At 42.1% G+C, this 27,434-nt stretch overlaps 1 protein-coding gene across 1 annotated transcript in view; it reads left to right on the forward strand.

Moving 5' to 3' along the window:
• DEPTOR (DEP domain containing MTOR interacting protein) overlaps positions 1–27,434 on the forward strand; it is a 78,596-nt gene that overhangs the window by 17,525 nt on the left and 33,637 nt on the right. The window contains exons 3-5 of the mRNA XM_086741212.1: positions 9,410–9,588; positions 12,618–12,741; positions 18,394–18,572. Of these exons, the coding sequence (XP_086597338.1) occupies positions 9,410–9,588; positions 12,618–12,741; positions 18,394–18,572 (482 nt within the window). The remainder of the gene's footprint in view (positions 1–9,409; positions 9,589–12,617; positions 12,742–18,393; positions 18,573–27,434) is intronic.

Raw genomic sequence — 27,434 nt, forward strand, 5'->3', positions numbered from 1 at the left:
CTGAACATGAAAAAAAGGAAGCTATTAATTTAGAATGGGAAGAGATAAACAAAGTGTGATGGTTTTAATACAATACTGTATATTGAAAGAGTATTGCATCTATACTCATTTTAAGGTGAACCTATGTATTTGTTGGAAGTTAGTAAAAAGTCGTGAATCATAGCCTCAATATAAAATTCTGTTTGTTAACAGTAGTACATAGCACTAAGTATTTTATTGTTCATTTTATTACCTGTCAGCTAATGGCTATTTGTGCTTAACGACACTCATGATTACACAGCACAGTATCTGGTTAAGGGTTTTGTGTAGAGGTGGAAAACAATTGCTGAAAGCAATTGAGATATTACTGCAGTATGACGTATTATTGATGATGAAGGCAGAATTTCTATTTCTTGCTTTCAGCAGGGTTGCCAAGGGCCACTGAAAGGAGTGCAAACAGTTGGTGCCCTTCTGAGGAGCATAAAGTATCCGGGAGAAGAGCTCCTGCCAGTCTGCGGTGCTCAGGCTGAGAGCAGCCGTGCCTGGAAGGACTTTGAGATACTCAAAGCCATAAATGCCTCAGCACAAATATTTGCCACTCATTGACAGGGTGGGAGAAATATCACAACTGCACTTGAGATAAGGCGCTTGGCTAATTTCAGTTCTCCCGTGGATTTCTTGGGTTACTGCCTGCAGATAACAACACCTTTTACTGTTTGCAGTGCAAACCTGTTCAGTACTGTGGTGCTTTCTGGGTATGACGGATCTGCTCTTCCCCAGATGCACTGGGAGATGGGTGGGTGGGAAGATCTCCTCGCTTCTCAAGATATCAGCCTTGGTGCATAAAGGACCTTGGCCTGTTGCTTTTTTTGGCTCCTCTACCCTGTTGGGATGCAATGTGCATCCAAGAGAGTTGTGGTCACACAGCAGGGATTTCTGGCACCCCAAGCCTCTTGTGTCCTTGCTGCAGCCCCTCTTCCTGACTCCAGCGACACAGACCTGCAGACCAGCGTCCTATTCCCCAGCTCCTGCTCTGTCTCTCCAGGCTTCTGCATGGCAGTGACAGAAGGAATAGCTGTAGCAGTAGGGGCTTGGGCTGTTTGACCTGTATTTGCCCCATTTAGCATTTCAAAGGAACATTCATCTCTCCCAGACATTTTACTGAGATAACAGGTCTACATTCCCTGACACAATTTCATTGATTTTCACTGGCTTCCCATGGGACCTACACTGCTCCTTCCTCAGTTTTCTAACTGTAAAATGCTAAAATGCTTCCTTTATTGAGAGCGATGTTCAGCATAAGTCCATGAGAGCAGATGGGCTTTTGGCTACTGTGTTAGTACAAGGGGTGTCTATAACAACAGTTGTCCTGTGATTTCTGGTCTGCTCTTTGAAATTTCAGTGGCTTCCCTCTCAGTTATGGTCGACATCTTTAGTTTGGATTTGGAAAGACACTGCTCTTCTTCCCCTCCAGGACATTAGTTCTCACAGTACTTACTGGTTTAGTGAGCCTAAGAATATCCTTGCCATGAAGATGCAGAAAAATAATGTCAGTAAAACCTAGTTGATGGACATAAGCAAAGACAGTTTGCTCTTCACTAAAAAGTCCATTAGTCCTTCTGGGGCTCCATGTAGTGTATCACAGACCTTGACCAGCACACATTTGTCCCACGGGTGCATCCCAGCTCATCCGTGTGAGAGTGAGAAGCACAATTATGTTTGACTTCGTTATAGAGGAGGAGAACTGTGCGTTCCTGACTTCTGACAGCTTCAGCCAGAAAGCAAGCAGCCAGCACAAGACAGGCAGATGTCCACTTTCCATATGACTAGGGGCAGGCGAAACAATAACTTGCCTGCATTTTGTGTTTTTTTTCTTTGTAAAACCTGGTGTTATGCTTTCCAGTGAGACAGCAGCTCTCAAGGTTCAAGTGTGCAGGCAGTTGGAAGTATTATTCATGATTGCACATATTTTGATTAAAAGTGAAATGAAAGTGAAATGGCTTGCCAGGGAGGGAGATTCACAGCTTCCTGTGGACGTGAGGAGAAAGTGTCATTAGATCTGTAACCTTCCAAGATACTGAGTTTTCCTGCTGCTTGAAAAAGAGAAGTGAACAAATATTGTTCTGCTTTGGTGATACTGTTAGACTGCTGTCACACGTGGGTATGTCTCAGCCTGAGGAGAGAAGTGGAGGGGAGTCGGTAGTCCACTGGGCACGTGCCTTTCCCTTACAGGCTCAAACCTTAGAAAAATGCCAACATAAACATTCCAAAACTTGACATGAAAGTTATCTGATGATCCTATTTGCATTCATTGTTTTACCAGATCAACAATATTATGCTGTGTTGTTTTAAATGAAGACCAGATACAGGCTCACCTTTGAGGTTTAAAAATCCAAACACTGATTTTGCAAGTGGTCTCTAGTTTTATGACAGATCGATAAAAACACACAGATCTAATTTCCTCTGCAGTCTAGAGTGCTCACAAGGGAGACTGTGGATCTGACTTTCTGGCCTGAATTTGTGGGCTGAAAGAGTGTCTCCAGGAGACCGCATTTTGATTTCATCCTAGACCCTGAGCCGTGCCTGGGTCTGTTCCCCAGAGCTTGCTTTGACCCCTGCCAGCGTTAGTAAGGTGTTACGACTATTGGGAATGTCCCTGTGTGCGCTCGGTTGCAGGCTCAGTGACCTTATTACAGTCTGAATTTATAAAAAAGGACTTCATAAAAGAGGCAGCCCCAGTGGTTTACTTAAAGCCATAGGGGCACTGGTGAACCATCACTTCTTTGTAAGCTTTAGGCTTTCCTCCGCAGTGCACCAAGTGCCTTATCTGAAATCTCTCTATCTGGCTCTGCATTCTGGCATCTCCTCACGTTGACTCCATAGCTGTGGGCAAGCAAGTGGAGATAAAAACAGTGATGAGAACTGATATCAGGAGCTATGTTGAAGGCACCCTCTCTAACCTTAGTTCAAAAGGTAGAATTCCTTCTCTGCCACCGCTACCAATGCAGAAATATCTTCATCCTATTTCCAGTATGACCCCATGGTTTAAAGGGTATTTTAGCTCCTGTGACTATCAAGTAACAGAACTAAGTGATTGCAGAGCTGAAGCATAAATAGAAAGAGGAACAGGCAGTGGTGAACCACTGACACTTCAGCTGAGACTTGGCAAGCCTGGCTGGAAACGCTTGTCCTGACAATACACATTGCATTTGCAGGGTACATTCACAACCGACTTTGTGTATGCAGTTTATATCATCAGTGATTTTTTTTTTTTTTTTTCTTCTGACAGTGCAAAGGGAAAAGTTTAGTGTAAAGGACATTTCATGTAGTTCTGGATTTGTATTTTCCTGAGTGTGTATATATGCACAGACACCACCATATGCTCACTTATTTTGTAATGAAGTGGGTCTGCAGCTGACCTGTGAGTTTTAACTGTCAGTGGGAATTATGCTTGTAAATCACTGAGACACTTTGGAAAATGCCATCTTTTAGTAAGATGCCTGTCTACCATGCTGTAGACAGGTCAGATGCTTACATTCAGAAAACAGCCAAACTTTGTGACCTCTAGGAGGACACAAAACTGTTCTGTTTCCAACAGAAAAGGGCAATTCTACCTGCCAGTGGAGCACCTATGATGTCCCTTGAGAAGAGGTGTGGAAAACCCATGCTCTTCAGCCACCATGCATAATTTCCCTGTTGGAAAACAAAACACAAGATTCAAAAGTGATTTCTTCCCAAGTTAGTGCCTGATTCTTCATTTCTAGACAAAGATTTTGATTTTTCCATTATCATGCCTTTTCTGACAGTTGGCAAAGAAAATGCTCTCAACAAGTAACGTTGTTCCTGATTAACTCTGAACATGTTAATGAGGAGCAACTCCTGTTTAGACAAGCCCCCAAGAAAACTGTTCTGGCATGCATGCCTGCAAATACAGACTGTCTTTATTTGTGGTAAGCATGAATAAGAGCCATGGATATCAGTTTATAAATACTAAAGGGTTGCATATGCCTATTACATTTCACAGGCAATTGCTCAAACGCTTTAGTTGTCATGTTGTTTTCTGCAGGTAGGGGAGACTGTGGCCCCAAGTGCCAAATCTGGCAGGTAATGTTGAATAATATATGGAATTACATATGGATGGTGTACACAAGACTGTTTTCTGGTGTTAAGCTATTAAGTTACAGAAAGAGGGACAACTTTTCAAAGGCTTATTGAATCAAGGCATCCTCCTGTCACCCTTTGTTGTTCACCCTCTCTTATAGAATCATAGAATAGTTTGGGTTGGAAGGGACCTTTGAAGGTCATCTAGTCCAACCCCCCTGCAAGGAGCAGGGACATCTCCAACTCGATCAGGTTGCTCAGAGCCCAGTCCAACCTGGCCTTAAAAGTTTCCAGGGATGGGGCATCCACCACCTCTCTGGGCAACCTGTTCCAGTGTTCTACAACCTTCATTGTAAAAAATTTCTTCCTTATGTCCAGTCTGAATGTGCTTCCTTCTATTTTAACATCATTACCTTTTGTCCTGTCACAACAGACCCTGATAAAGCGTTTCTCCCCGTCTTTTTATTAGCCCCCTTTAGGTACCGGAATGTCACTATAAGGTCTTTCCAGAGCCTTCTCTCCTCTAGGCTGAACAGCCCCAACTCTCTCAGCCTGTCCTCACAGGAGAGGTGCTCAAGCCCTCTGATCATCTTCGTGGCCCTCCTCTGGACTCATTCCAACAGGTCCACATCCTTCTTATGTTTGGGGCTTCAGAACTGGACACAGTGTTGCAGGTGAGATCTCACGAGAGCAGAGTAGAGGGGCAGAATCACCTCCCTCGACCTACTGCATCTTTTGATGCAGCCCAGGATGCCATTGGCTTTCTGGGCTGCAAGTGCACATTGCCAGCTCATGTTGAGCTTCTCATCTGCCACTACCCGCATGTCTTTCTCTTCAGGGCTGCTCTTGATTCATTCTCTGTCCAGCCTGTATTTGTGCCTGGGATTTTCCCAAACCAGGTGCAGGACCTTGCACTTGGCCTTGTTGAACTTCATGAGGTTTGCACAAGCCCAGCTCTCAAGCCTGTCAAGGTCCCTCTGGATGGCATCCCTTCCCGCCAGCGTGTCGACGGCACCACACAGCTTGGTGTCGTCAATGAATTTGCTGAGGGTGCACTCTATCCCAATGTCCATGTCACTGACAAGAAGTTAAACAGGGCCGATGCCAATAACAACCCCTGAGGAACACCACTCGTCGCTTGTCTCCACTTGGACATCAAGCCATTGACCACTACTCTCTGAGTGGGGCCATCAAGCCAATTTCTTATCCACCGAGTGGTCCATCCATTAGATCCATGTCTTCAGTTTAGAGACAAGGATGTCATGCAGTTCAGTGTCGAATGCTTTGCAGAAGTCCAAGTAGATGACATAAGTTGCTTGTCCCTTGTCCACCAATGCTGTAACCTCGTCACAGAAGGCCACCAAATTGGTCAGACATTATTTGCCCCTAGTGAACCTATGTTTGCTGTCATGAATTACCTCCTTATTTTTCATGTCTCTTAGCATAGTTTCCAGGAGGATCTGCTCCATGACCTTGCCAGGCACAGAGGGGAGACTGAGTGGCCTGTAGTTCCCCTTTCTAACAATGGGTTTATGTTTCCCCTTTTCCAGTCGACAGTAACCTGACCAATATGCCACGACTTCTCAAATATGATGGAAAGTGGCTTGGCAACTTCATCCGCCAGTTCCCTCAGGACCCGCAGATGCATCTCATCAGGTCCCATGGACTTGTGCACCTTCAGGTTCCTTAGATGGTCCTCAACCTGCTCTTCTGCTACAGTGGGCAGTTCTTCATTCTCCCAGTCCCTGCTTTTGCTTTCTGCGACTTGAGCCATGTGGCTAGAGCCCTCACCGGTGAAGACTGAGGCAAAAAAGTTGTTGAGTACCTCAGCCTTCTCCATGTCCCGGGTAACCAGGTCTCCCATTTCCTTCCAGAGAGAGCCCACATTCTCCCTGATCTTTCTTTTATCCCCAACATACCTAAAGAAGCTTTCCTTGTTGCCCTTGACCTCCCTGGCCAGATTTAATTCTCTCAAGGCCTTAGCCTTCGTTACCTGATCCCTGGCCGCTCGGACAATCTCTCTATAATCTTCCCAGGCTACCTGTCCTTGCTTCCACCCTCTGTAGGCTTCCTTTTTGTTTTTCAGTTGGTCCGAGAGCTCCTTGTTCATCCATGCAGGCCGTCTGGCATTTTTGCCTGACTTCCTCTTTGTTGGGATGCATCGCTCCTGGGCTTGGAGGAGGTGATCCTTGAATATTAGCCAACTTTCTTGGGCCTCTCTTCTGTCCAGGGCTTTATCCCATAGCACTTTGCCCAGCAGATCCCCGAAGAGGCCAAAATCTGCTCTCCTGAAGTTCAGAGTAGAGAGCTTGCTGTGCACCCTCATCTCTGCCCTAAGGATCTTGAACTCCACCATTCCATGGTCACTGAAGCCAAGACTGCCCTTGAGCTCCACATTCCCTACCTGCCCCTCCCTGTTGGTGAGAACAAGGTCCAGCATAGCACCTCTTCATTGGCTCCTCTATCACTTGCAGGAGGAAGTTATCATCCATGTGTTCCAGGATTCTTCTCCCGCTTCTTCCTTCAAGCTGGCAGGGTTTATCAGTGAGCTAATTCTCCTAAGCAGCTCTTGAGAAAAACTTCTTTAAAGAGAAATGTGTCTGTTGTCAAGCTAGGTCTTTTCCAGTCATCATGCAGGCTAGCTGACGAAAAGCGATTAACATTACTTAAAGGGAAAACATCAAGATCTTTTGGTGAGAAGCCTGTTTCCCAATGCCAAGGGATAAGGAATTTACCACTTCACTTGAACGTTGGTTCCAATGTATAATTGCACCCACTGCTGCATTTTTCCCTTTTTATCCCATTTGATTTGGCTCTTGATAAGTATTTCTGAGCACAGACACATTTTTAGAATTCCTACCTAAACTGTTAGTTAGCATACTGCAATATATGCTCAATAACTTTACCTGAGGCTTTTATATTTGTAGTTCGCACTAGGTACAATTTCAATTTATTGAGCTACTTCTCTTCCATACAAAAGTTTGACTTTTAGCAGGTTTGTAGAGGTGAGGGAGCCCTGATAGAGAGAACAGCATATACCACCAGGGAGAAAATCTGAATTCCCTTTCTGTTCTTTATTACAAATAAATTAGCCTGTACCTAATTCGGTATGGATACAATTGCTGTAGACTGCAAAGAAAGTTCCCACTTCCATCAGGAAATTGTGGATAAATTTGTTTTTTTTCAGGTTTCTCGGGGCTTATGTGATCATGCTCGGTTTGACTTAACGATTTCAGAACCTCTCAGCAGATTTGGATCCACTTTAGCAAGTGGGTGGAGATAATAAAATTTCTATGGGTTTTATGAATATAGGGAAAAAGGTGTATAGAGACACCCTATAAATGCTCTGAGTGAGGAAAAAGATGGTAGTGGGAACCTGTGTCTTTTGACGTGACAGAACTTGAAATTTTTGTAAGTCCACCAACTACAAGAAAGCCTTCGGTCAGAATTTAAGACATAAATACTCATTTTTGGGGCTTTTGGCTACTTCTTGTTTGTGAAATGCCAAAGCAGTCCTGGCACACTCCTACGCGATGTTTCAATAAACAATTTCATAGAATGGGGTTTCCCTCTTGTGTCAGATGAACTCCATCCATTTAGACTTACACTGATGACTGGAAGCTGGGTCGAGCCATCTGCATGTGTATTATACACTTTTTTCCTAGTTTGTTCTTGTGGATTATTGTGCGACATAAGACTGGATGAACATTAGCAGAACCTGTAATGTATTAAAATGTAAAGCTCCATCAGCCATAGTAATAATTGCATGTTCTGTAGTTAAAACTGTGTAGGCTTTCCTTTCTAAGTATGGCAACAGCTGTTAGAGCACATCTAGAAAATATGCTTTAAGCAAAGGTATTTTAGCTCAGAGAATTTCAGAATGCGTGGGTTATTTACTAGCACTTCTTTCCAGAATACTAATCTGATTTATCAGTATTTTCACTATCAAAGTCTTCATTTTTTTATGATGTTGGCAAAGCTGGTTTTGAATTCTTATCACAGATTGGCCGTTCCAATGTAGTTCACGGCTAAATGCTGCAAAACAAAACATTGCTTTGCTACTATTTTTAGGTAGAAGCATACGTAAGCCTTGTTTAATGCCCTAATAATATTTTCTTCACTGATTTCAGCCATATTTTTTTGCTTTCTTTGATTCTAGTGAGAAATAATGTTTAATCCTGGAATCAGATTGAGAGGAAAATTGATTGGACTCCTGCTCTGTGCTTCTTGAGGCTCGTGTTAAGGCCCTTCTGCTCTGTCTCCCTCTCTAGAAAACAGAGAAAGTTGTATCCCCTACAGTTATTATAGCATTACTCAGAACTTCTTTGAAGTCTGTAAGAGTGTTTAGAAGGTAGGATCCTGGCCACTTGGAAATGAACAGCAATACTTCTGTTTGTGCTAGGAGCCCAAGCGTTGTGTTTTCTATACTTTCTTCAGAGAACTGTTTTATAGACATGGCACTACAAAACCAGAATTATTAAAATTATTAATTAAAATGGAAACAAGAAAGCAGAAGACTTTAAAAACTTTTCAAAATATCTACCCACTAATTTATTGATAATGTTACTCATTTTGTTTATTTGGAAAAAATGACTAAAAATAAAGATGCAGAACCCTAGAACCTTTACTAACAAGGCAATACTCAGATCACGATCTTGCATTTTGATGCAAGCATCTCAAAACCAGCCAACCAACTTGCTTTCAAGATGATGGAGGAAGTTTTGCAGATAGATAGCATTTACCAACAGTTCCCCAAGTGAGAAATCAGTTCTCCGTTATTTGGAGTAGGAGGCAACTTTTTAATGCTAGATAACATTGTGTTGGCTTTGTGTCTGAATTTTAAATTATGCTTGTTGTGCAGCTGGAGGCAAAATGTAGCTACTCAACCAAGGAGGAAACTACAGCTAAAAAATGAATGAGATATAAATTAAAAAAACTTACAGCAGTGATACCACAAAATAAAAGAGTAACATGGAACATATTAGTGGTAATGTGGGAAAATTAATTCCAAATTATTGACAGTTTGATTGACCTACAGGTAGTATTTTAATGGGCTTAGTATGCTGTGCTGTTCTTCATTTTTTAGTCTTTGCCACTGGGCAGAAAACCAGTTTTTCCAAGTATGGGGTTTAAAGTTGTGACAAATGGTTGCTGCAGATTGCCTGGTGCCAGCGCTGGATTTGTGACCGAGTCTCTTCCTCTTCCATCCAACACCTGTAAAGCTCATACTATGAGTGGGGCTTGGGTGCATCTGCTCCACTCTTGTCCCAATCTTGCTAGCTACAAAGGCTTTTTACACATGATACTCATAGGGTGATTTGATCCCCAGGCTCCGACTGCATGAAGAAAAGGTCATTAAAGATCGGCGTCACCACCTAAAGACCTACCCAAACTGCTTCGTTGCCAAAGAACTGATTGACTGGCTGATAGACCATAAAGAGGCCTCCGACCGAGAGATGGCAATTAAACTGGTGCAGAAATTATTGGATCACAGCATTATCCACCATGGTAAGTGCAATATTAGCTGCTAAAAAGTTCTAAGCTAAATTTTATTGACTACTGTGAAAAAAAGGGAAATCTCGCTCTTGCTTTTTGATGAAGTACCGGCCATGTAGGATCTTTTCAAGGGAACATCTCCCTTGAACTGTGCTGCTCCGCAAGGTCCCCTGTATCCCAAGGGACACAGAGAGAGGCTGAAGAGCTGTGGAGTGATGTTCCCCATGTCACTACAGGGGGAAAAGCCACTCGAGACTGTGCTGCTTCTTCCCTGCCTCCAGAGCAGCTCCAGCTGGATCCTGTCCCCTCTCTCCTTGCAGCTCTCACCTCCCTGCTCCCCAGGGCACGTTTTTCCAGCTGAAAAACCCATCTGAAAAATCAGCTGGCAAAAAAAGGTCATTTTTCTCATGTGGATTAGTTGTCCAGCCCCCTCCCTCACACCAGCTGCACAAACATTAGTGCTGGTACAGCTGCAAGAAAGTTAGTGGTCCGACTGTGCTCTGATTAATTTTCTCCTAAACTTGTTGTCTATCTGAGATCTGTTCCTTTCAGCTTCTTGAATAACAATTTACATTGATGAAAGGGAGACTTCCAATTCAGTAGCAGCATTTAGTTGCCTTTTATTGCACAAAAAGGCTAGGAAACACACAAACAAAGAAGATCGGAGCCCTTGATTTCAAATGTATACTATTAACCATTTCAAAAAGGCAAATGTACCATTTGTTTCTTTTTTAAGAGAAAACTGAGTGACTGCGAGCAGACGAATGTTGACTTTACACAGGGGTCACTGTATGCGCAGCAGTACTGCTGCTACCTGCATTACATTAACAACACCTTAATTAAAGGAAGAAATGCACATATTGAATGAGTGCCACTTCTACAGCTTCTGCTCGGCTATTAAATTAAAATTCTGGGTTGTTATGGAAACTGGGACTTATGGTAGATAGTTAAAGAATAAAGTAATTATAGAGTATTCAAATCTGACTACTTAATCCTCTATTGAGAAAATGCCAGTGAAGAGTTGCATGGATGCCCGAGTGACTTAATTTAATTGAGCAATAGATGTTTTATTGCTGAGTGCTTGTTTAAAGCTTTAACAATCTTCAGATGTTTTCTACCTCAGGATGCAATTGCACACTGTAACTTCAATACAAATTTTATGTTATGTGTGTATATACTAGACATAGAGCAGGTGTTTCTTAAAAAAAAATGATGTATTGCATTCAAATGTAATAAATTTCTTTGCAAAGTTAGCTAGGGCAAATTCAGAGAGATTCAGTCAGGCTCTGCAGGATGCTCAGAGCATCCTTTCAACTCCCATGTCCAGCACAAGGGGTACCAGTTCGTGCTCCTGTGGTGCAGAAGGTGAGCCAATGTATGTGGGCTGACAACTGTGCTAGGAGCAACTTGGTTGGGATATCTTTCCCATTAATTTATGCCCTTGCTGATCTTTGTTCTGTGAGGGCCCATCGTTGAATCACAGAATCATAGAATGGTTTGGGTTGGAAGGAACCTTTGAAGGTCATCTAGTCCAACCCCCCTGCAAAGAGCAGGGACATCTCCAACTCCATCAGGGTGCTCAGAGCCCAGTCCAACCTGGCCTTGAATGTTTCCAGAGATGGGGCATCCACCACCTCTCTGGGCAACCTGTTCCAGTGTTCTACAACCCTCATTGTAAAAAAATTTATCCTTATATCTAGTGTGAATCTACCTCCCTCTATTTTAAAACCATTACCTCTCATCCTATCACAACAGACCCTGCTAAAACATTTCCCCTCATCTTTTCATCAGCCCCCTTTAGGTACTGGAAGGCCACTATAAGGTCTCCCCGGAGCCTCCTCTTCTCCAGGCTGAACAGCCCCAACTCTCTCAGCCTGTCCTCATAGGAGAGGTGCTCCAGCCCTCTGATCATCTTTGTGGCCCTCCTCTGGACCCTCTCCAACAGGTCCATGTCCTTATGTTTGGGGCTTCAAAGCTGGACGCAGTACTCCAGGTGGGGTCTCACAAGAGCAGAGTAGAGAATCACCTCCCTCGACCTGCTGGCCACCGTCCTCTTGATGCAGCCCAGGATGCAGTTGGCTTTCTGGGCTGCAAGCACACATTGTCAACTCATGTCCACCTTTTAATCCACCACTACCCCCATGTCTTTCTCAGCAGGGCTGCTTACAATCCCTTCATCCCTCAGCCAGTATTGATACCGGGGCTTGCCTCAACCCATGTGCAGGACCTTGCACTTGGTTTTATTGAACCTCATGGGTTTCGTATGGGCGCACTTCTCAAGCTTGTCCAGATCCCTCTGGATGGCATCCCGTCCCTCAGGCGTGTTGATGGCACCACTCAGCTTGGTGTTGTCAGCGAACTTGCTGAGGGTGCACTCAATCCCGCTGTCTATGTCATTGATGAAGATGTTAAACAGAACTGGGTCTAATACAGACCCTTGAATGAAACCACTTGTCACTGACCTCCGTCTGGACATCATCAGCTGCTATCTTATAAACTTTATTTAGGGTTTTTCAGTGTGCTCCTGTTACACCTGCCATTCACTAGTTGACGTGGCAGAGCAACTGAGACAATTTTAAGAAGGCAGAAGGCTTTGATTTTAACTGTTTCCGCAGCATGTCTCAGGTTTTCTGCAGCATTGCTCAACTGATACAAGTAATTTTAAGAAGTTTGCTAATCCTTAAATTACTGGGTGTTCTACACTGATGGCCTTTTAAACAAACAAGCTAACAGACTGTTTTAATCAAAAGATTTTCCAGGTATATAGCAGATGGATGCTTTTTTGCTCTTTATGTTCGTGGTAATACTCACAAAACTGATGAACACCTACCCCCCTCACCTGGAAATTTGATTACCTGTCTGCAGGTTTTCTCCAGCCTTTCATCAGTTGTTAGAACTGAATAAAGTTGTACACTCAGAAATACAGGGGGTTAGGCTCCATACATGTTTTTTTTTTGTAGTTCAGCAGCAATACCTGCTAAATGTATCCTCAACTCCTTAACTTCTATATAAAGACTACTTTTTATTATTTTACATTTCAGTTTGTGATGAACATAAGGAATTCAAGGATGCCAAACTCTTCTACCGCTTCAGAAAAGATGACGGGACGTTTCCACTGGACAATGAGGTGAAGGTGTTCATGAGAGGACAAAGACTGTATGAAAAGTATGTTGCATTCAGTATCCATAATGTGTTGATAATAGTACCACAGGAGGCAAAAGATATTCTATATTTTGATAGCCAGAGGCTTTTAAATCATGGAGTAAAAGGTCTAGGTAATCCCATGGCTTCTCTTGATAACACTTTTCTCTCTCTTTTGCTTTTCTATCATGTTCACTTGTAGCATTTTGTTTAAAAGGAAATTGCATTTTCTTATGTTCTGGGTTGTAAATACATCCTATATGAGAATCCAGTGTAAATTTAAGCTCTTGTACATTATGCTGTAAAAATAATTACTAATGGATGATTTGTCATGTAAAATTGTGATCACAAGACCTAAACCTTTTGTACATCAAGATGTACTGAACAAGTGTCTACATATCCATTGAGACTCCATATCTTCTCCAGGAGGCATGATTTTAAATAATAGGTTAAATTAATCTTCAGTGTTCCCGTCTGCAAAGCTTCTACATCAGAAAGGTTATATTAAAATGTAGTTTCAAAAAAAATCCCAGCCCAGAACATCTAATTAAGATTTGAAACAGATGATTATGCTGAGAAACTGAATATCCCACTGGATTACTTTGGTCAAATACCTAGGCAGCTTAATCATACTTCCCAATATATAATTAATTACATTTTTATTCAGGATGTAGAGATTTTGACATGTTACTTTCAGGCAGAGTGAATAAAATGCATGTTGGCATATGCTGCAAACTGATGCAAAAGTTGTGGTATGTTATTTACCAAAAATCTTGCAGCATTGCTCCAGACTGAATCCCACCCACTCTCCTGCTTGCTTAGAGCAGAAGCATCCAGGAGCCAGGAGAGATGCTGTATCTTCCGGCTGGAGTAATTTTGTTTCTCTTAGAATAAAGGACTCAGGAAAATCCCAAGTTTAAAAGCTGATGATAAATATTATTTTCAAGGTTAGAAGGCTCTGAAGGTCAATTTGTTGAAAGAGCAGTTAAACTGAAATGGAAATGAATAATTGTAAATCCTACTTTTGTTGCACCCGTCATATAAAATTCCCTGAGACTCAGTGACAGTGACTATTTAAAGTTAATTTAAAAATATTCTATAAGACACAAGAAAATACACCACTGGAAAAAATCTTTAATTGGATGCACTGGGACAGATTAATTGAATCACCCATCTCCAAAATCTCCTGTGCCTTCTTAAGCACAGCATTTGCTCCTTTAGGCTGTAACACGCAGTGCCTGCCAGCCTGGTTCCATGCTATGAAAAGCCAATCGATGTGTCTGCAGTAGCAAATCTTCTTTTCTATATTTCTATTTCTATTCTTCTGTGAGAAGAATCATTTTTGTTAGCGAGGCTGACAGTCCTCTGCCTGAAAGGAGCCATGGTGCAAAGAACTTTATTCTGCCAGTGTCTGCTTCCATCCCCATATCTCTGCATGGAGAGCTCTCCCCAACCAATGTCTAGAGTCCAGTTTGTCCAACACTATATGAGCAGAAAAATGTTCCTAACAGTATAGACTGTTCCCATCTCGGAAAAGGAGTTAATGCCAAAAGCAGCACCTATGCCTAAATATAACTGCATCCTCATGAGGTGGTTGCTCCTAGGCAACGTATCCAAAGGGTTCAGAAACTTTTAAAACCAGCCCTGAGTGCTAAATATAGTCTAGATTAAAAATACATGGCATTTCAAAACCAGACTGTGACAGTCAAAGCTAGTCAAAATTCTCCATGGATCATTGGAAATACTTTAGATTCATGGGAGATAAGAACACATACCTGGCCTGTCTGAGCTTCACCTTGTTTATTGTACAAATCCAGCCTGCAGTCCACTTGGATTTTGTTAGGTCCTTTGTCCATGCATGCATATTGGCAACACCTTCACAGTTTCATTGGATGCATTTTAAATTCAAAATCTAATGCTGAAAGTCAGACTGCTACAGAAGGAGCTCTGCAATGAAATGTGTGTGTGTAACATATCTGTTGTATGAGTTTGCTGATAATGTTGAGAAAGAAAATATTAATTCAGTGCGGTTAAAATCGTTACTAAATGGCAACTACTGGAGAAAAGTATGCGCAGACGTGAAGTCACTTACCAGTCTATTCAGTTTGTTTGTCAAATTGCCTGTAGGCCTAATTTTGAGAGAAATGCAACTATGCCAAAGGAAATCTGAATCCAACATATTTTTAAAATCTGTGTCTAATTTTGTAGATGTTGCTGATCTTCACTAGGCTTTGTTAGTTTAAGATATGCTGTATAATACTATTTCCTGCTTTTCTCCACCCACCGCATCAGGGCTGGAGTGCCGTTACATTCAGAAGCCAGCGTAGTTTGTGCTTGCCAAAAATTGCAGACATGTTATCCAGCATCAATCCATGCAGATTTGTACCCTCAATGGGTAAAATGAGCAAAATGCTTTAGGAGGATCAGCAGATTGTTGCATGGGCAGAGTAATAGGGGCGTTAAGCAGGTTCCCTCCATTCAGACAGCTGGTTTGGGTGAATGCCCTGTGCTCTGCCCTGGGACACACAAGCATTAGGACTGTCCCCAGAATGAGGAGCTCCCTTGCGCTGTCTCCCTTTTGTGTGACCACAAAACTCCTTGGACCCTGGATTCTCCTCTCTTGTGGCATTACCTCCTTCACCTACTGTGAATGTCTTCAGTGGTTGTACTTGTGCGATCAGAAGATTTTAAATCAGTCTCTGACTGTATTCTCCTTTTGTTTGAACTGAAAATCATAAATTGGCTCAGATTCCCTGCACCTCATTGCAAACTTCAGTAATCCTTTCTGTGAACATGCCTTGAGTTTGTAACTAGAGATGAAACCTACTGGATTTCCTACAGCTTTGTCTGAAAATGGTTGCGTCGTTTATTAGGTCCAAGGATGGTATCAGTTTTCATACTTTACAGGACTGACCAGATAGATTGAATGAGATAAACATGTTTCCTGTTCAACAAAACCCTCCCTCCAAATCTTAAATAAGCACAGACCTTTCATAGCTTTAAAAAAAAAATCAAGTTGTGCAGACATCCTATTTTTATGATGTTTGCAATTCTCAGTAGGTTTTGGTCAGGAACACGGGATTCCTGTGTTGCTGGTGCAGTCGGATTTAGGAGCTATAAGTCATCTCATGACATTGACTTCAACTGAGATTTTTCAACCAGATTTCACAGTGAAAGAAGTGCAGATTTATGGTTTTAATTTCAGGAAATCATTCAGATAATTTTGACACTGCATTATTTGAACCACTTTCATTTTAACTCATCAGTGGTTAATTCAGATTTAGCTTCTGGTTTAGTTACTTAGATAAAACAAGGTTAAAGTTTTATTTTCAAAAGTATTTGAATTTCAGTGTTTGGCTAAATACATTCCCTTAATGCAGGGTAACACCAGTTTTAGTAAATAACATGTTTTGACATGAATGGCCTCATGTTTTTTTGAAACAAGGAGAAAATGGAAGATATAGAGACAGTTTCCAATTCTGGCTAATGAAAGGCCAGGTTTTTGGCTGACGTAAACTGGTATAGCTTTGTTGACAACCGTGGAGTTACAGTGATTTACTTCAGTTAGCAATGTAAGTCTATGGGTTGCTGTTTCTGGGTTTGTTAAACTGTCAATTTGTCATGTCTGTTTGTTCACAAGTCCAAATCCTTTGCAGTGCTATTCTGGGCACACGCAGAAGGGTGTGAAATGTCAAGCTGAGTGTTTTTCCACTTGATATTTTTCCGAATTTATTTTGTGTCTTTGTAAAAATCTGATGATTAACATCTCTTTTCCAAGGACCTCTCTATCTGTGACTTCAGTGAGCTGGTCAACTAATTATAGACTCGTCGAAGAACAATTAACATAATTCTAAGGATTTTTTATTTGGTGCCCACAAAGCCTGGGTAACCAGTTCTGGGTAACCATGCAACAGATGGTACGAAAAGACACGAGCTTTGGGTTTGCATTTTTTTCTGGGGGAAAAAAAGCCTGAGGAGTGAGCCACATTTAAAAACAGTCCCCTGGGCTTTGTCTGTATTAGATGTGGTTAGTGTGGGACAAAATGTTGCCTTGCATGCAGACGCTTGTAAATCAAAATATGAAAGGGAATAAGTCTTTGCAGGAGTTCTAGAGTCAACACCTTGTCCTCTGTGGCACATACTCTTGCTTTTGGCCTCGTCCCTGACTTCAGCTAATTTTGACTTTTGTAGTTCTTACTCAGCTCAGAGTTGCTGGTGGTGAGGCACCAACATCTCGAGGAGCAGTTCATTCTGTCTGCCACTGACTACAGCTGTGGCTGAGCAGCCTTTGCCTGGTTTGATGATCTGCTGCCTGGTGGTCAGATCCAGTCATTTCAGGTTTCTGGATAGCTCTTGTTAAAGTCAGGGGAATAAATCTTTCAGGTGAAATCACAAGGGCTGAGTCCTATCGAACATCCTCGTCGTAATTTCAAATGAAACTTTCCTATGGCACAGATTTTTCCGATGCCTCCCAAAGGAGGTGATGTTACATTCCATGAACTCTGGATATGCCGGCAGTTGAAGAAAGAGATGGCCTGTGTTGTATAGATTTACATGAAATTCTTTTTTTTTTTCATCAGAAGGGCAAAGATTAAGTGCTTCCAGAATATTCCTGTTGTGGTTCAGTTGTGCCCTTAATTTCAAAATAGTTGGTGAAGGGAGGGGACTTATTAGTCTTACATGGAGAAAATATCCATGCCATTCTTGAGCTATTATGCTGAAAGTCTTACCACTAGTCCTATTTTTAGTCTATAATAAAAAAAAAATTATGAAGAAAAATAAGGAGGCTATGGTGCTTGATCTCCCAACAACAATAGAAAAGTGGGATTCTGTTTTGAAGGCAAGCGGTTATAATTTCTTCTTTCAACCTGTTTTATCTTTCAAACTGTCAACCTTACTTTTGCTTTAACAAAGCAAACTTTTTTTGCCTTTTTTTTTTTTTCATACTGTGTCATTTGTGTAGGTTAGTAGCTAAGTCTATGCCAATGGCTAGGAGATTTAGAGACACCGCAGGACGTTCCTCTGAACTCTGGTATTACACAGTGCCAGCTGAGGCAGAGACCCTGAGACTCAGATGTTACAATGTGTTCAGGTGTGTAACTTCACTGATGGCAACTGCATCACTGAGCATTGGACACTAAATACTTATCGACCACCAAAACCGCTGAACTACCTTTTTTTCTTCCTCTTGAATTTTTCTGCAGCTGTTTTAAAGTTTATAGGGAGAATTTTCAAAACCATCTAAATGAGTTTGGGGCACAGTCCTGCTAGCTGTAAAAACTAATTAGGAATTTTTGAACACATTAGTCACAATCTGGTGCTTTTAGGCTAATTTTGCTTCCAAGTTGATTATACATTAACTTTTAGAGAAGCTAAAGAACTAAATAGAGGAAATGTGAAACTGAAAAGCTTTGCTTTCTTTTGCAGAAAAAATGAGAAAGCATGAACTTCACACAGGGATATGAAGCCTAAATTTCTTTACAAAGCAGTTATAATTCACATCCTAAGTTTAGATTGATACTAAATTGATTTAGATAAATCTTAAGGAAAGATTTAGTAAGTTAGTGAGAAGTTCATATCTATTTGCTTAATATCAGTGAGACTTGCCAGGATAGATCTGGAGTTGCTTTTCTGAAGAACCATTTTCCCTACCAAATTTTTTCTCCCCTATACCAGGCTGATGAGTTCTGAAAATACCCTTTTACAAGCCAGGGAAGAGGAAGGAGTCAAGTATGAACGGACCTTTGTGGCATCGGAGTTCATTGACTGGCTGATTCAGGAAGGAGAGGCCACGACACGGACTGAAGCAGAGCAACTCGGCCGCAGACTTTTGGAGCATGGAATCATACAGCACGGTGAGAAATTTACTGCCAGGTAGCAAAAACTACACTTTTTGTAGCACTTTCTTCAGGTCAAATCATGTGGCAGGGCTGTTGTCTTGTTGGTCATAATATGTTCAAGTTCTAAATAATTTCAAGTAGGAGCCTAGGTAACTATTTAATAGAAGGGTGGCTTTTTCAAAAGCTCATTGTCTCAGTTCTGAAAATTCTGTCTCAAATGCAGAACATAGCTAGAATTGGGGATTGCATAATAACAACATAAGGATGAGGATGAAAATCAATGCTTCTACACTTGTAGTAACTAATTTGTAGAACTCGTTACCAGAGATTTATATAATTGAGGTAAATAGCTTTGTAAGGATCAAGTAGGGATTAGAGCCGTAATAAGCTGAATTTTCTGTGTAGAATAAAAATGACAGGTTCTGTATGGCTTGCTACTTGAGGACAGTAGCAGAGCACAATGCTGATGTCGTAGTTAAGTCTTGCTCAGGACGAAGCTACTTTCCACACCCTCCCAGGGAATATGGGAGAGATAATGTAACAAAAAGGCTCGAGGTTTGAGATAAGGACAGGGAGAGATCCTTAAAGTTACCATTACAAGCAAAACACACTCAACTTGGGAAAAACTATTTATTTATTATTAAAACGAAAGCAGGATAATGAGAAAGAGAACAAAAACACCTTCTCCCCACCCCTCCCTCTTCCCAGGCTTAACTTTATGTTCAATTATCTCTACTTCCTTCTCGCCCCCCGAGCAGCACGGGGGGGAAGGACGGAATGGGGGTTGTGATCAGTTCCTCACACATCACTTTACACCGTTCCTTCCTCCTTGGGGGAAGAACTCCTCACATTCCTCACCTGCTCCAACGTGGGGTCCCACCCACAGGCTACAGTCCTTCCTCAAACTGCTCCGTGTGGGTTGTTCTTCTACAGGGTGCAGTTCTCCCAGAACAGCTGGCCAGCGGGCCCTCCACGGGTCACAGCCTCCTTCAGGCCTCCGCCTGCCCTGGCGTGGGGTCCTCCACGGGCTGCAGGTGGATCTCTGCTCCTCTGTGGACCTCCATGGGCTGCAGCGGGACAGCCTGCTCCACCATGGTCATCACCATGGGCTGCAGAGTAATCTCCGCATTACTCCTCCCCCTCCTTCTGAACTGACCTTGGTGTCTGCAGCCGTTCCTCTCACAAGAAATTCTTCACAGTCGGCTCAGGCAGACGCCTCTCAGGTTCTCTTCACATCTCATCTCCTCTCCACTCCTTGCAGCCGGGCTGGGCCGAGCCAGGTCCAGTCGGCTGCCCAGCAGGAGGCCAGAGGGTGCTCACGCCTCCTCCTCTCTGCCTCCCACTTCAGCTTCTTCACATCTTCTCCTGTTTTTTAGTTTTCCCTTTCTTAAATACATTATGGCAGAGGCGTTATCAGGGAACATTCCATCACTAATCGGCTTGGCCCTGGCCAGCGGTAAGTTCACCCTAGGCCTGGCCGAGTCCACCAGACAAAGGAGAAACTTCTGTCAGCTTCTTGCAAAAGCTGCCACTGTAGCCGCCCCACCACTAAACAAAACCAATGCAGCCAGAGAAGCAGCTTTCCCTCTTGGTCATCTTGCAGAGTCGTTCTAGTATGTTTGGGCAAGGAAGAAGGTATGACTTTCAGCTGAAGAGTTATAATATTTTTGCTGGTGATGTAACTTCTTTGAGGCAGGAATCAAATATTTCTTCATGGTCCAGCACAATGTGGCTGTCAGATGTGCCTTCACCAAGGAGCTCCTTCTGTTAAGGGTGGAGGAGACAGAGTTTTCTCTCTGTGCTGCCCCAAGGGTGAAGAAATGAACACCCCTGGCACTAAAACCCGTTTTACATGTTGTCATCATCTACTCTTAGTGAAGTTGCCCTTCTTTAACCAGGCATTTTCCACCATAAATGTGTTGCAGGGCCTCTGGGAGTGATGAAGGCATGCCAGGAGATGACAGAACAGGCTGACAGTAGCTGTTAGCTACGTTGCTTAATGTACAACAGGAGAGTAATCAGATCCTGGTGATCTGAATGTTGTCAAATCAACACTAATTCTGACAGAGAACAAACAATTCACAATATTAACAGGTTGTTAATAATACAAGGTGCTAGATTGATGAGGTTGCTTGTTGAGAAGCTTTGTGAGAAAACCTAGTTTTAAGGAATAGAGAAAAAATGAGGGCATAAATGACCTGCACAGTTCCTTCATGGTTGTAATCATGCTCATATTATCTTTAGCTTCCAATTACTAGGAGTTACTTCTGAATGTTTACAGTAATCAGCTTCCAGTTCTATAATTACCCCTGTGCTTCCTATGATTTATAGGGTGCCAACTGCTTGGAGTTTGATGGACAGGGAAGGTACGCCACCCCTCCTCTTTATAGCAGCGATGATTTATTTCCTATTTTTACCTGAGCATTTTCTTTGTATTATATATGAAGTAAATTTCCTTAAAATAATTGGAAAAAAAGAAAGACAAGTGAGATTTATGCTGCTATTGACATTTTTGCAGAGGAAATAAAGTCAGGGCTTGATACTTGGTGCAAAGCTAGATTTACTTTGCTGTTGAAATCTTTGCAGAGCTAAGAAAGTCAGGATGTGGCTTTTATTGCAGATCAACCATTGTTTCATTAACTAAGGCAAATGCTGAGCAGTGCACCTTGGCAGGGAAATAATTTTGCCCCCATCAGGCCAGGTTTCTGGGGGTATTCCTGGGTCATGCTGGCACTGCTCACCTTTATCGATTGTCCTGGCCAGTTTTGTAGATTTATCTCCTGCCCATCTTCTTCTAGTGCTCAAAAGCACATGCAAAGCGCTCTCTTAGAAAGAGATTTGAAACTCATGAAGTGACCACAGACGCAGTGCTGAAAATTAGTTGATTGCTCAAGAAGTGGCCTTCTCACTCCAAGGTACTGTCGTCTTCCTCACTCAGCTCTTACTGGGGCAAAGGTAACTTAGTGGGGATTTCACACTGACTTGGTGAGGAAGCTGGTAGTAGAATAAAACTGAGTGATGTCCTTGAGATTTATCTTTACCAGTAGACAAGCTTTGTGCATGCTTCTAAGCAAGAGATTTCATTCTGCTCTGGATTTCACCGAAACAATTTTGTCTAGATATTGTTAGGAATACTGATGAAAGTACTGGCAGAATTAACACAGAGCTGGCGTGGGGTTCACCTTAGCAAGTGGATACGATCTGTGCATTCTGAAGGTTTATGTAATGCTGGCTTCCTCTAAGAAGTGAGCTTGAAATGATAACTCCCAGTACAGAATTGGGGATATAAACTATAACATGGTGGGAGTGGTATTATCTTTTTTCCCCTCGTCTCACTGAATTCTAGGTCCAATTACAAAAAAAAAAACCCAAAAGGTGTTTTTCTATCTCTTTAGTGCAGTAAATTCATTTCACCGTACTAGGCTCCCTTTGTTTTGTATCTCATCAACAGTACCAAAATGTTACATGACACTAATTGGCATCCTTCTTGGCAGAACCAGCAGAAAGACTCTTAACTGTGCAGGAGTGGAGAATAAAACATTTTCCTGCCCTAAAGGCAATCTTTTCTTAGCAGTATTGTTTGATATCCACAATATGGAATAAAATAAGGCTTGCTTTACTATTCTGATTAAGTATTTATTACCTTACCTAATGCAATAGAAAGTAATAGAAATAGTTGCATCCAGTTACCAGTCTCAGTAGTAATTTTCCAGCCACAACTGAATTGTGCAATTTATTTCTGCTGATACTGACTTTCATTTCAATTACTCAGAGAAGCTGTATTCTGCAGCTGAGGTACTGTATTCAAAACAGCTTCCTGTCACATTTCTCTTTACTTTAATTGGTCAGACACCGACTAGGTTTCACACAGGAAACAAACACTAATGCTAATTTTAAAAAGGAAAACAGCAATTTAAGAGGAATTATATAAATACTGTAAAAACATCAAATCTTTCAGTTTAAAAATAGTTTTCCTGATCTCTTTGGGCGTGTATAACTATATGTATTTCCCCTGTCATACATGTAAATGATGAAATGTGCTTAAGTGCTGAATTACTTCCTTCCAAAATCCCACTGGCACATACAAACCATAAACCCACAAACCACCGTTTTCACAAATAAGAGCCAGATGTCCTTTCCTGTGGACTAGTACTCCCAGGTACTATGGAATGAAGAAAGCATAGGTAGCAGGGTGTTATGCACTGTACATTTCTTGGAGGCTTGTGTTGGCAGTGTAATTGCCAGTAGCTATTCTGCATTTGTGAACTCTGATGATCTTCGCCAGAATGTAGGAATAAAGATTGTACAAAGAATTATAAACATGGTGATGTGCATTCAATAAGGGCAGGGACAAAAGACGTGCAGAACACATTGCTCAACTGTAGAAAAGCGCATTTCTAGTATGGTGAGATGTGTAGAGCTTTGTAATGTTAACAGATAAACTTTCTTCCAGGAGACTGGATCTTTCCTAGTTCATACAGAAATTGTGAGATGGATTAGCCACTGTCATCAAAATTTACATGCAGCAAGAGAAGAAGGATGTTCTCTGCCAGCGCCAGGGTAGATCAGACCAAAGCGAGGATGGGCTGGGGGCAGGTAGAGGACAGTGTGAGCATCCATGCACAGTCACAGCCCTTGCTCAGTCTGGAAAACAGAGATACTGAGATGTCCAAGGAGGAAAGAGGGTGTCCACAGAGCTCTTTCTGGCATCATTTTTTGGCTCATACTTGCTTACAGCACTTGCTGCAGCACTTGCCCTGCACCTGCAGCCCCAGCAGCAGAGCAGCACTGAGATGCCAGGCTAAGTCCTCCTGTTCTCCTCCAAGAACTCGTAGGAGGGAAGGAGAAACATCTTCCCGCCTTGCATAAAGGTTTGAGGTCTGGAATCTCAAGTGATCAATACTTTCAATTTGAAAATCTGATTAATATTCTTAAGAGGAATCTGTGCCTTCTTATTTGCATTTCCTCTGTGGCAGGGACTAAACCATAGCACATTGAGAAATACTTTTCAATATGTTGTGGAGTGTAAACACATAGCAATTGCCCTGCACCACAGACGGTACGGCAAGTGCCGCTCTCCCAGTTGAGCCCACAGGAAGTGCGGTCTGAGCCGCAGTGCTCACCTTCCCATGCCAGATCACATTCTCTCTCTTTTGCTGTTGCTATTTTCCAAGCTGATACTTACCTTTGAGTGCATGGGCTTGGTGTTATTTCCTCTCTGACATCCCTCCAGCACCTTCCCCAGGCAGTGACCTCAGCACGGTTCAGCATGAAGTGGTTTGCATGGCTGCCCACTCTGCCGCAGTGGGGTGGGATGCAGATTCCCAACCTCAGCCCAGCAGAGGAATACATGTGTGATGGGTTCTGGAAAGATGATAGACTTCGATTTCCCACATGAATGAGCGATGAAAAAATCTCTTCTGGAGATGACTGGCTAGCAGGTATCCTCTTAGAAAAATTTTATCAGTGCTAGGATTTTATAATCATAGTACATGTGTAAGTAAATAAGTAAGATGTCCTAGACATGATATAAATGTCTTCTGCTCCCACCCCCATTTAGAATACCTTTCAGCTTTAAAAAGTTTTACTCAGTTAATTGCACTTGGCCAGACCTGGTGCATTCAAGGCAGGCACATATTCTGCGGAAGCAAGTGTTCAGCACCTCTCAAGAGTTAATCTTTTGTCAGCAAAACTCCACTGTGCAAATTACTTTCAGAGATGAGAACAAACATTTTGTAGTGACTTAGTGAGAACAGTAAATATTGACATATGCTATCTCCCTGTCTCTGCAGAAAAGTCTTAAAATGTATATTTAATTTTCCCTATTCATTACAAGAATTCTGTACCTTTATATGGCAAAACTGCCCTTAACAAGACCATCAGTGCATTTAGTTTTAAGTGTCAAGATGCATGATGCAGTTGAAAATTTGTTGTAATTGTGGAAGTAGATTACATATCTAACGAAGCATTATTTCTTTTGTTTAAAAGTTTTACCTTTCTCATCTAAAATTTCTGTAAATTGTAAAGTATGTGTTGTTACATTTACTTCAGATGTCCAATTGCTTATGATTAGCATTCCTTCAAGTATTTCTTACTTTATAAGTGGAAAGTTGCTATATATGTGAAATATACACTTGTTTCTTAATTTGAGATTTCTCTTTGGAACCCTTTTTCTTGGAAATATCAACTGCAGGTAGCAATTTATAAGTGCCATTGAACCATTCCATAAATCCTTGACTTAAATGGTTATAGGTTTTCTGCTCCAAAATTAACACATAGATTTTTTACATAATTTTTCTGGTTGATCTCAACACCTGGATCTCATCAACTGTTGGATATATCCAAGCATTCGCTGTGTATACTCCATGCAAAAAATTATAAAAAATCACGTTTTTATGGATGGTGCCTTAATTTATCTCAGTAAAACACAAGCCTTCTGTTAGTCTTTGAAGTCGTGCAACACAACTTTGTTTTTACCATAAGCCCGTTTCCCCCTGCGACACTGCCACGCAGAGGCACTCAGTTGTTTATTTGTATGACAGTTCTTCCCCAGCAATTCCCATACATAGGGACAGTAACCTCACCCATCGTAATTCAACTGCTTATGCTAAATCTGGAAACCACTTTGCGTATTTTTCATGATTTTGCCTCAGTAGGAAAGTAGGAGAATAAGAACTTTGTATGTAATTGTATAATCTTCCCATTTCCTATTCGATCGGCTTCCCATTGTGTTCTTCTTGCAGTTGTCTCTATCTAGAGCAGCAATGCATTTGGTTTTTAAAAGAGCCTCACGCTGTATGTGTTACGTAAATAATATATGAAGACTTCTTTTCATATTAACTACAGAATTCTGTTTTTCTGACAGAATGAGTTTCAGTTTTTAACAGCTGTAACAGAAAAAAAGATACCCAGATGGGCCTTTTCATCTTCTGCTTCCCTTGCCACAGACTGTACTTTCCATACTTTATTTGGAAGCAAAGAAAAGCAGTTGGCTATGTTCTGTAAACTTGCTAAATTAAAGACGATAAATCATCGTATACAAACTGAAAAGGCTGCTGAAATGCGTGTGATTCAACATTGGCTTTTCGTGCTGAAGTAAGTCGCCTGTATTTGAAAATAAACTGCAGATAGATGGCAAACCTACTGGAAAGACAAAATGTATATAGAAACACTTAATCTGCATACCTACTTTACGGCAGCTGAAATAAAATACTAATGCACTGAGCAGAACATGCCACTTGACAGAGCAGGATATTCTGTGTTTCGGTTCCCAAGAACTTTTGACAGTTGTCTGTTGTAACCTTGATACTTTAAAGGCAGTATAAAAGTTGTCTAGACTTTTTTTGCACTACATTAATATACCACAGGTCATTGAAACAGCTCAGGAGACATGGTTCTCTAATTATACCACTGTTTTTTTTCTGGACCTACTTACAGGTCCAGGACCTGCTTACTTCTGGACATGCTTACTGGCTTCACCCTTAGCTAGGATGAGCTGGAACAGCTCTCTGGATTTTTATTTCAGGGCCAGGATCTGCCTTAGAGTTTTATACGAGAGAGTCGGTAGAAACTAGAGCAGTTCAAGCTTAGATCCATTGTCTGTTCAAGTGAATGTCTTGTAATCCAAATGAGAAAAAAATACTATGTAGTATGGCTGCACAGCCAAGAGTTTGACATGCTGGTTGAGTACATTCGCAGGTGGGCTTATCTACAGTCTACGTAGCATATATTATATTCATAAAAGGTGGAAATGCAGGCATCGTGTTTATAAGGTGCAGGGAATCCAAGACTCAAGGCCCTGTGCTCGCTGGACATCTGTAGCCTCTCATCCTTGATTTGAGGGAGCTCCAAGCAGGTGGAATTTGTCAATGTGTAAAAGGAAACTAATCTGAATACATGCCATTATTAAAATGTGTTTTCAGATGCCAGATTAGCTTTAGAAAAACAGGAAGTCTTTGAGAGGAGTGGGAAAAGCATTGTCCAATGCAGAATAAAGTGTCGGTTATTCTCCTCCAGCCGCACGTGTGTTGGTGCCGGGCAGGAGTGGAAAAGGGATGGGGCAGGAGCGGCGGGGTCATGTGGCAGAGGCGGGCAGCATGGAGCCGGGATGAGGACCAGCCAAAAGCCCAGCAGCCATGCTGTGTGGATCTCAGCAGCTGGTCGGTGTTTTCCAGGCTCGTGGGCTTGCTCTGTGAAAGCCAAAGTGGACACACACACACACACTTCTACTGCTTTTTTGGCAAGGGACCGAAAGCAAGCTGGCAAGAGGCCTGAGGCACAGCAGAGACGGGCTCAGCAAGCTGTGTGCTGTCCACCGAGGGAGGCATTTTTTTAGGGAACTGTTATTTTAGTGTTGATTTGTTTCCTTCCCTTTTAAACACTGGTTCTGCTTAGGAGAACAGAGTGAGGAAGGAAAAGGACACAGGGCTGGAGCCAGACCCTTCCCTAGGCATGCTTTGGGGAGCAGCTCGGGCCATGCCCACCTTCAGGTAAACCAGCAGCCCTCATCGCTCCCTGCAGCCCACCAGTGTATCTCATCCTGCAACTGTTTTCAGTGTGACGTCAACTCTTTTGGGGCAATGTCCTGCCACCTGAGAGGTCAAAACTGGTACGGTCATCTGCAACTTGCTGTATGAAGGTGCAGACCATTGCAGCTGGTAATACTGAAGGTCCAGAGTGATCTCCTGCACTGGGTTTAACGTGATTTAATGGAGGAAACTACCTCAGTAAAAAGATAAAGTATACTTGTGAATAGACTGGGGCCACTGCCTCGTGCAGCGAAAGGCTTGGAAATGTGTTGTGAAGTGCTGGAACGAGTTCAGCGCTGCTTTTAAGTGGGGAAAGCCATGATGTATCAGCGCTGGAAACTCTATGTAC

This window comes from Chlamydotis macqueenii, chromosome 2 (genome assembly GCF_036417535.1).
Source record: "Chlamydotis macqueenii isolate bChlMac1 chromosome 2, bChlMac1.mat, whole genome shotgun sequence".
Taxonomy (NCBI): Eukaryota; Metazoa; Chordata; class Aves; order Otidiformes; family Otididae; genus Chlamydotis; species Chlamydotis macqueenii.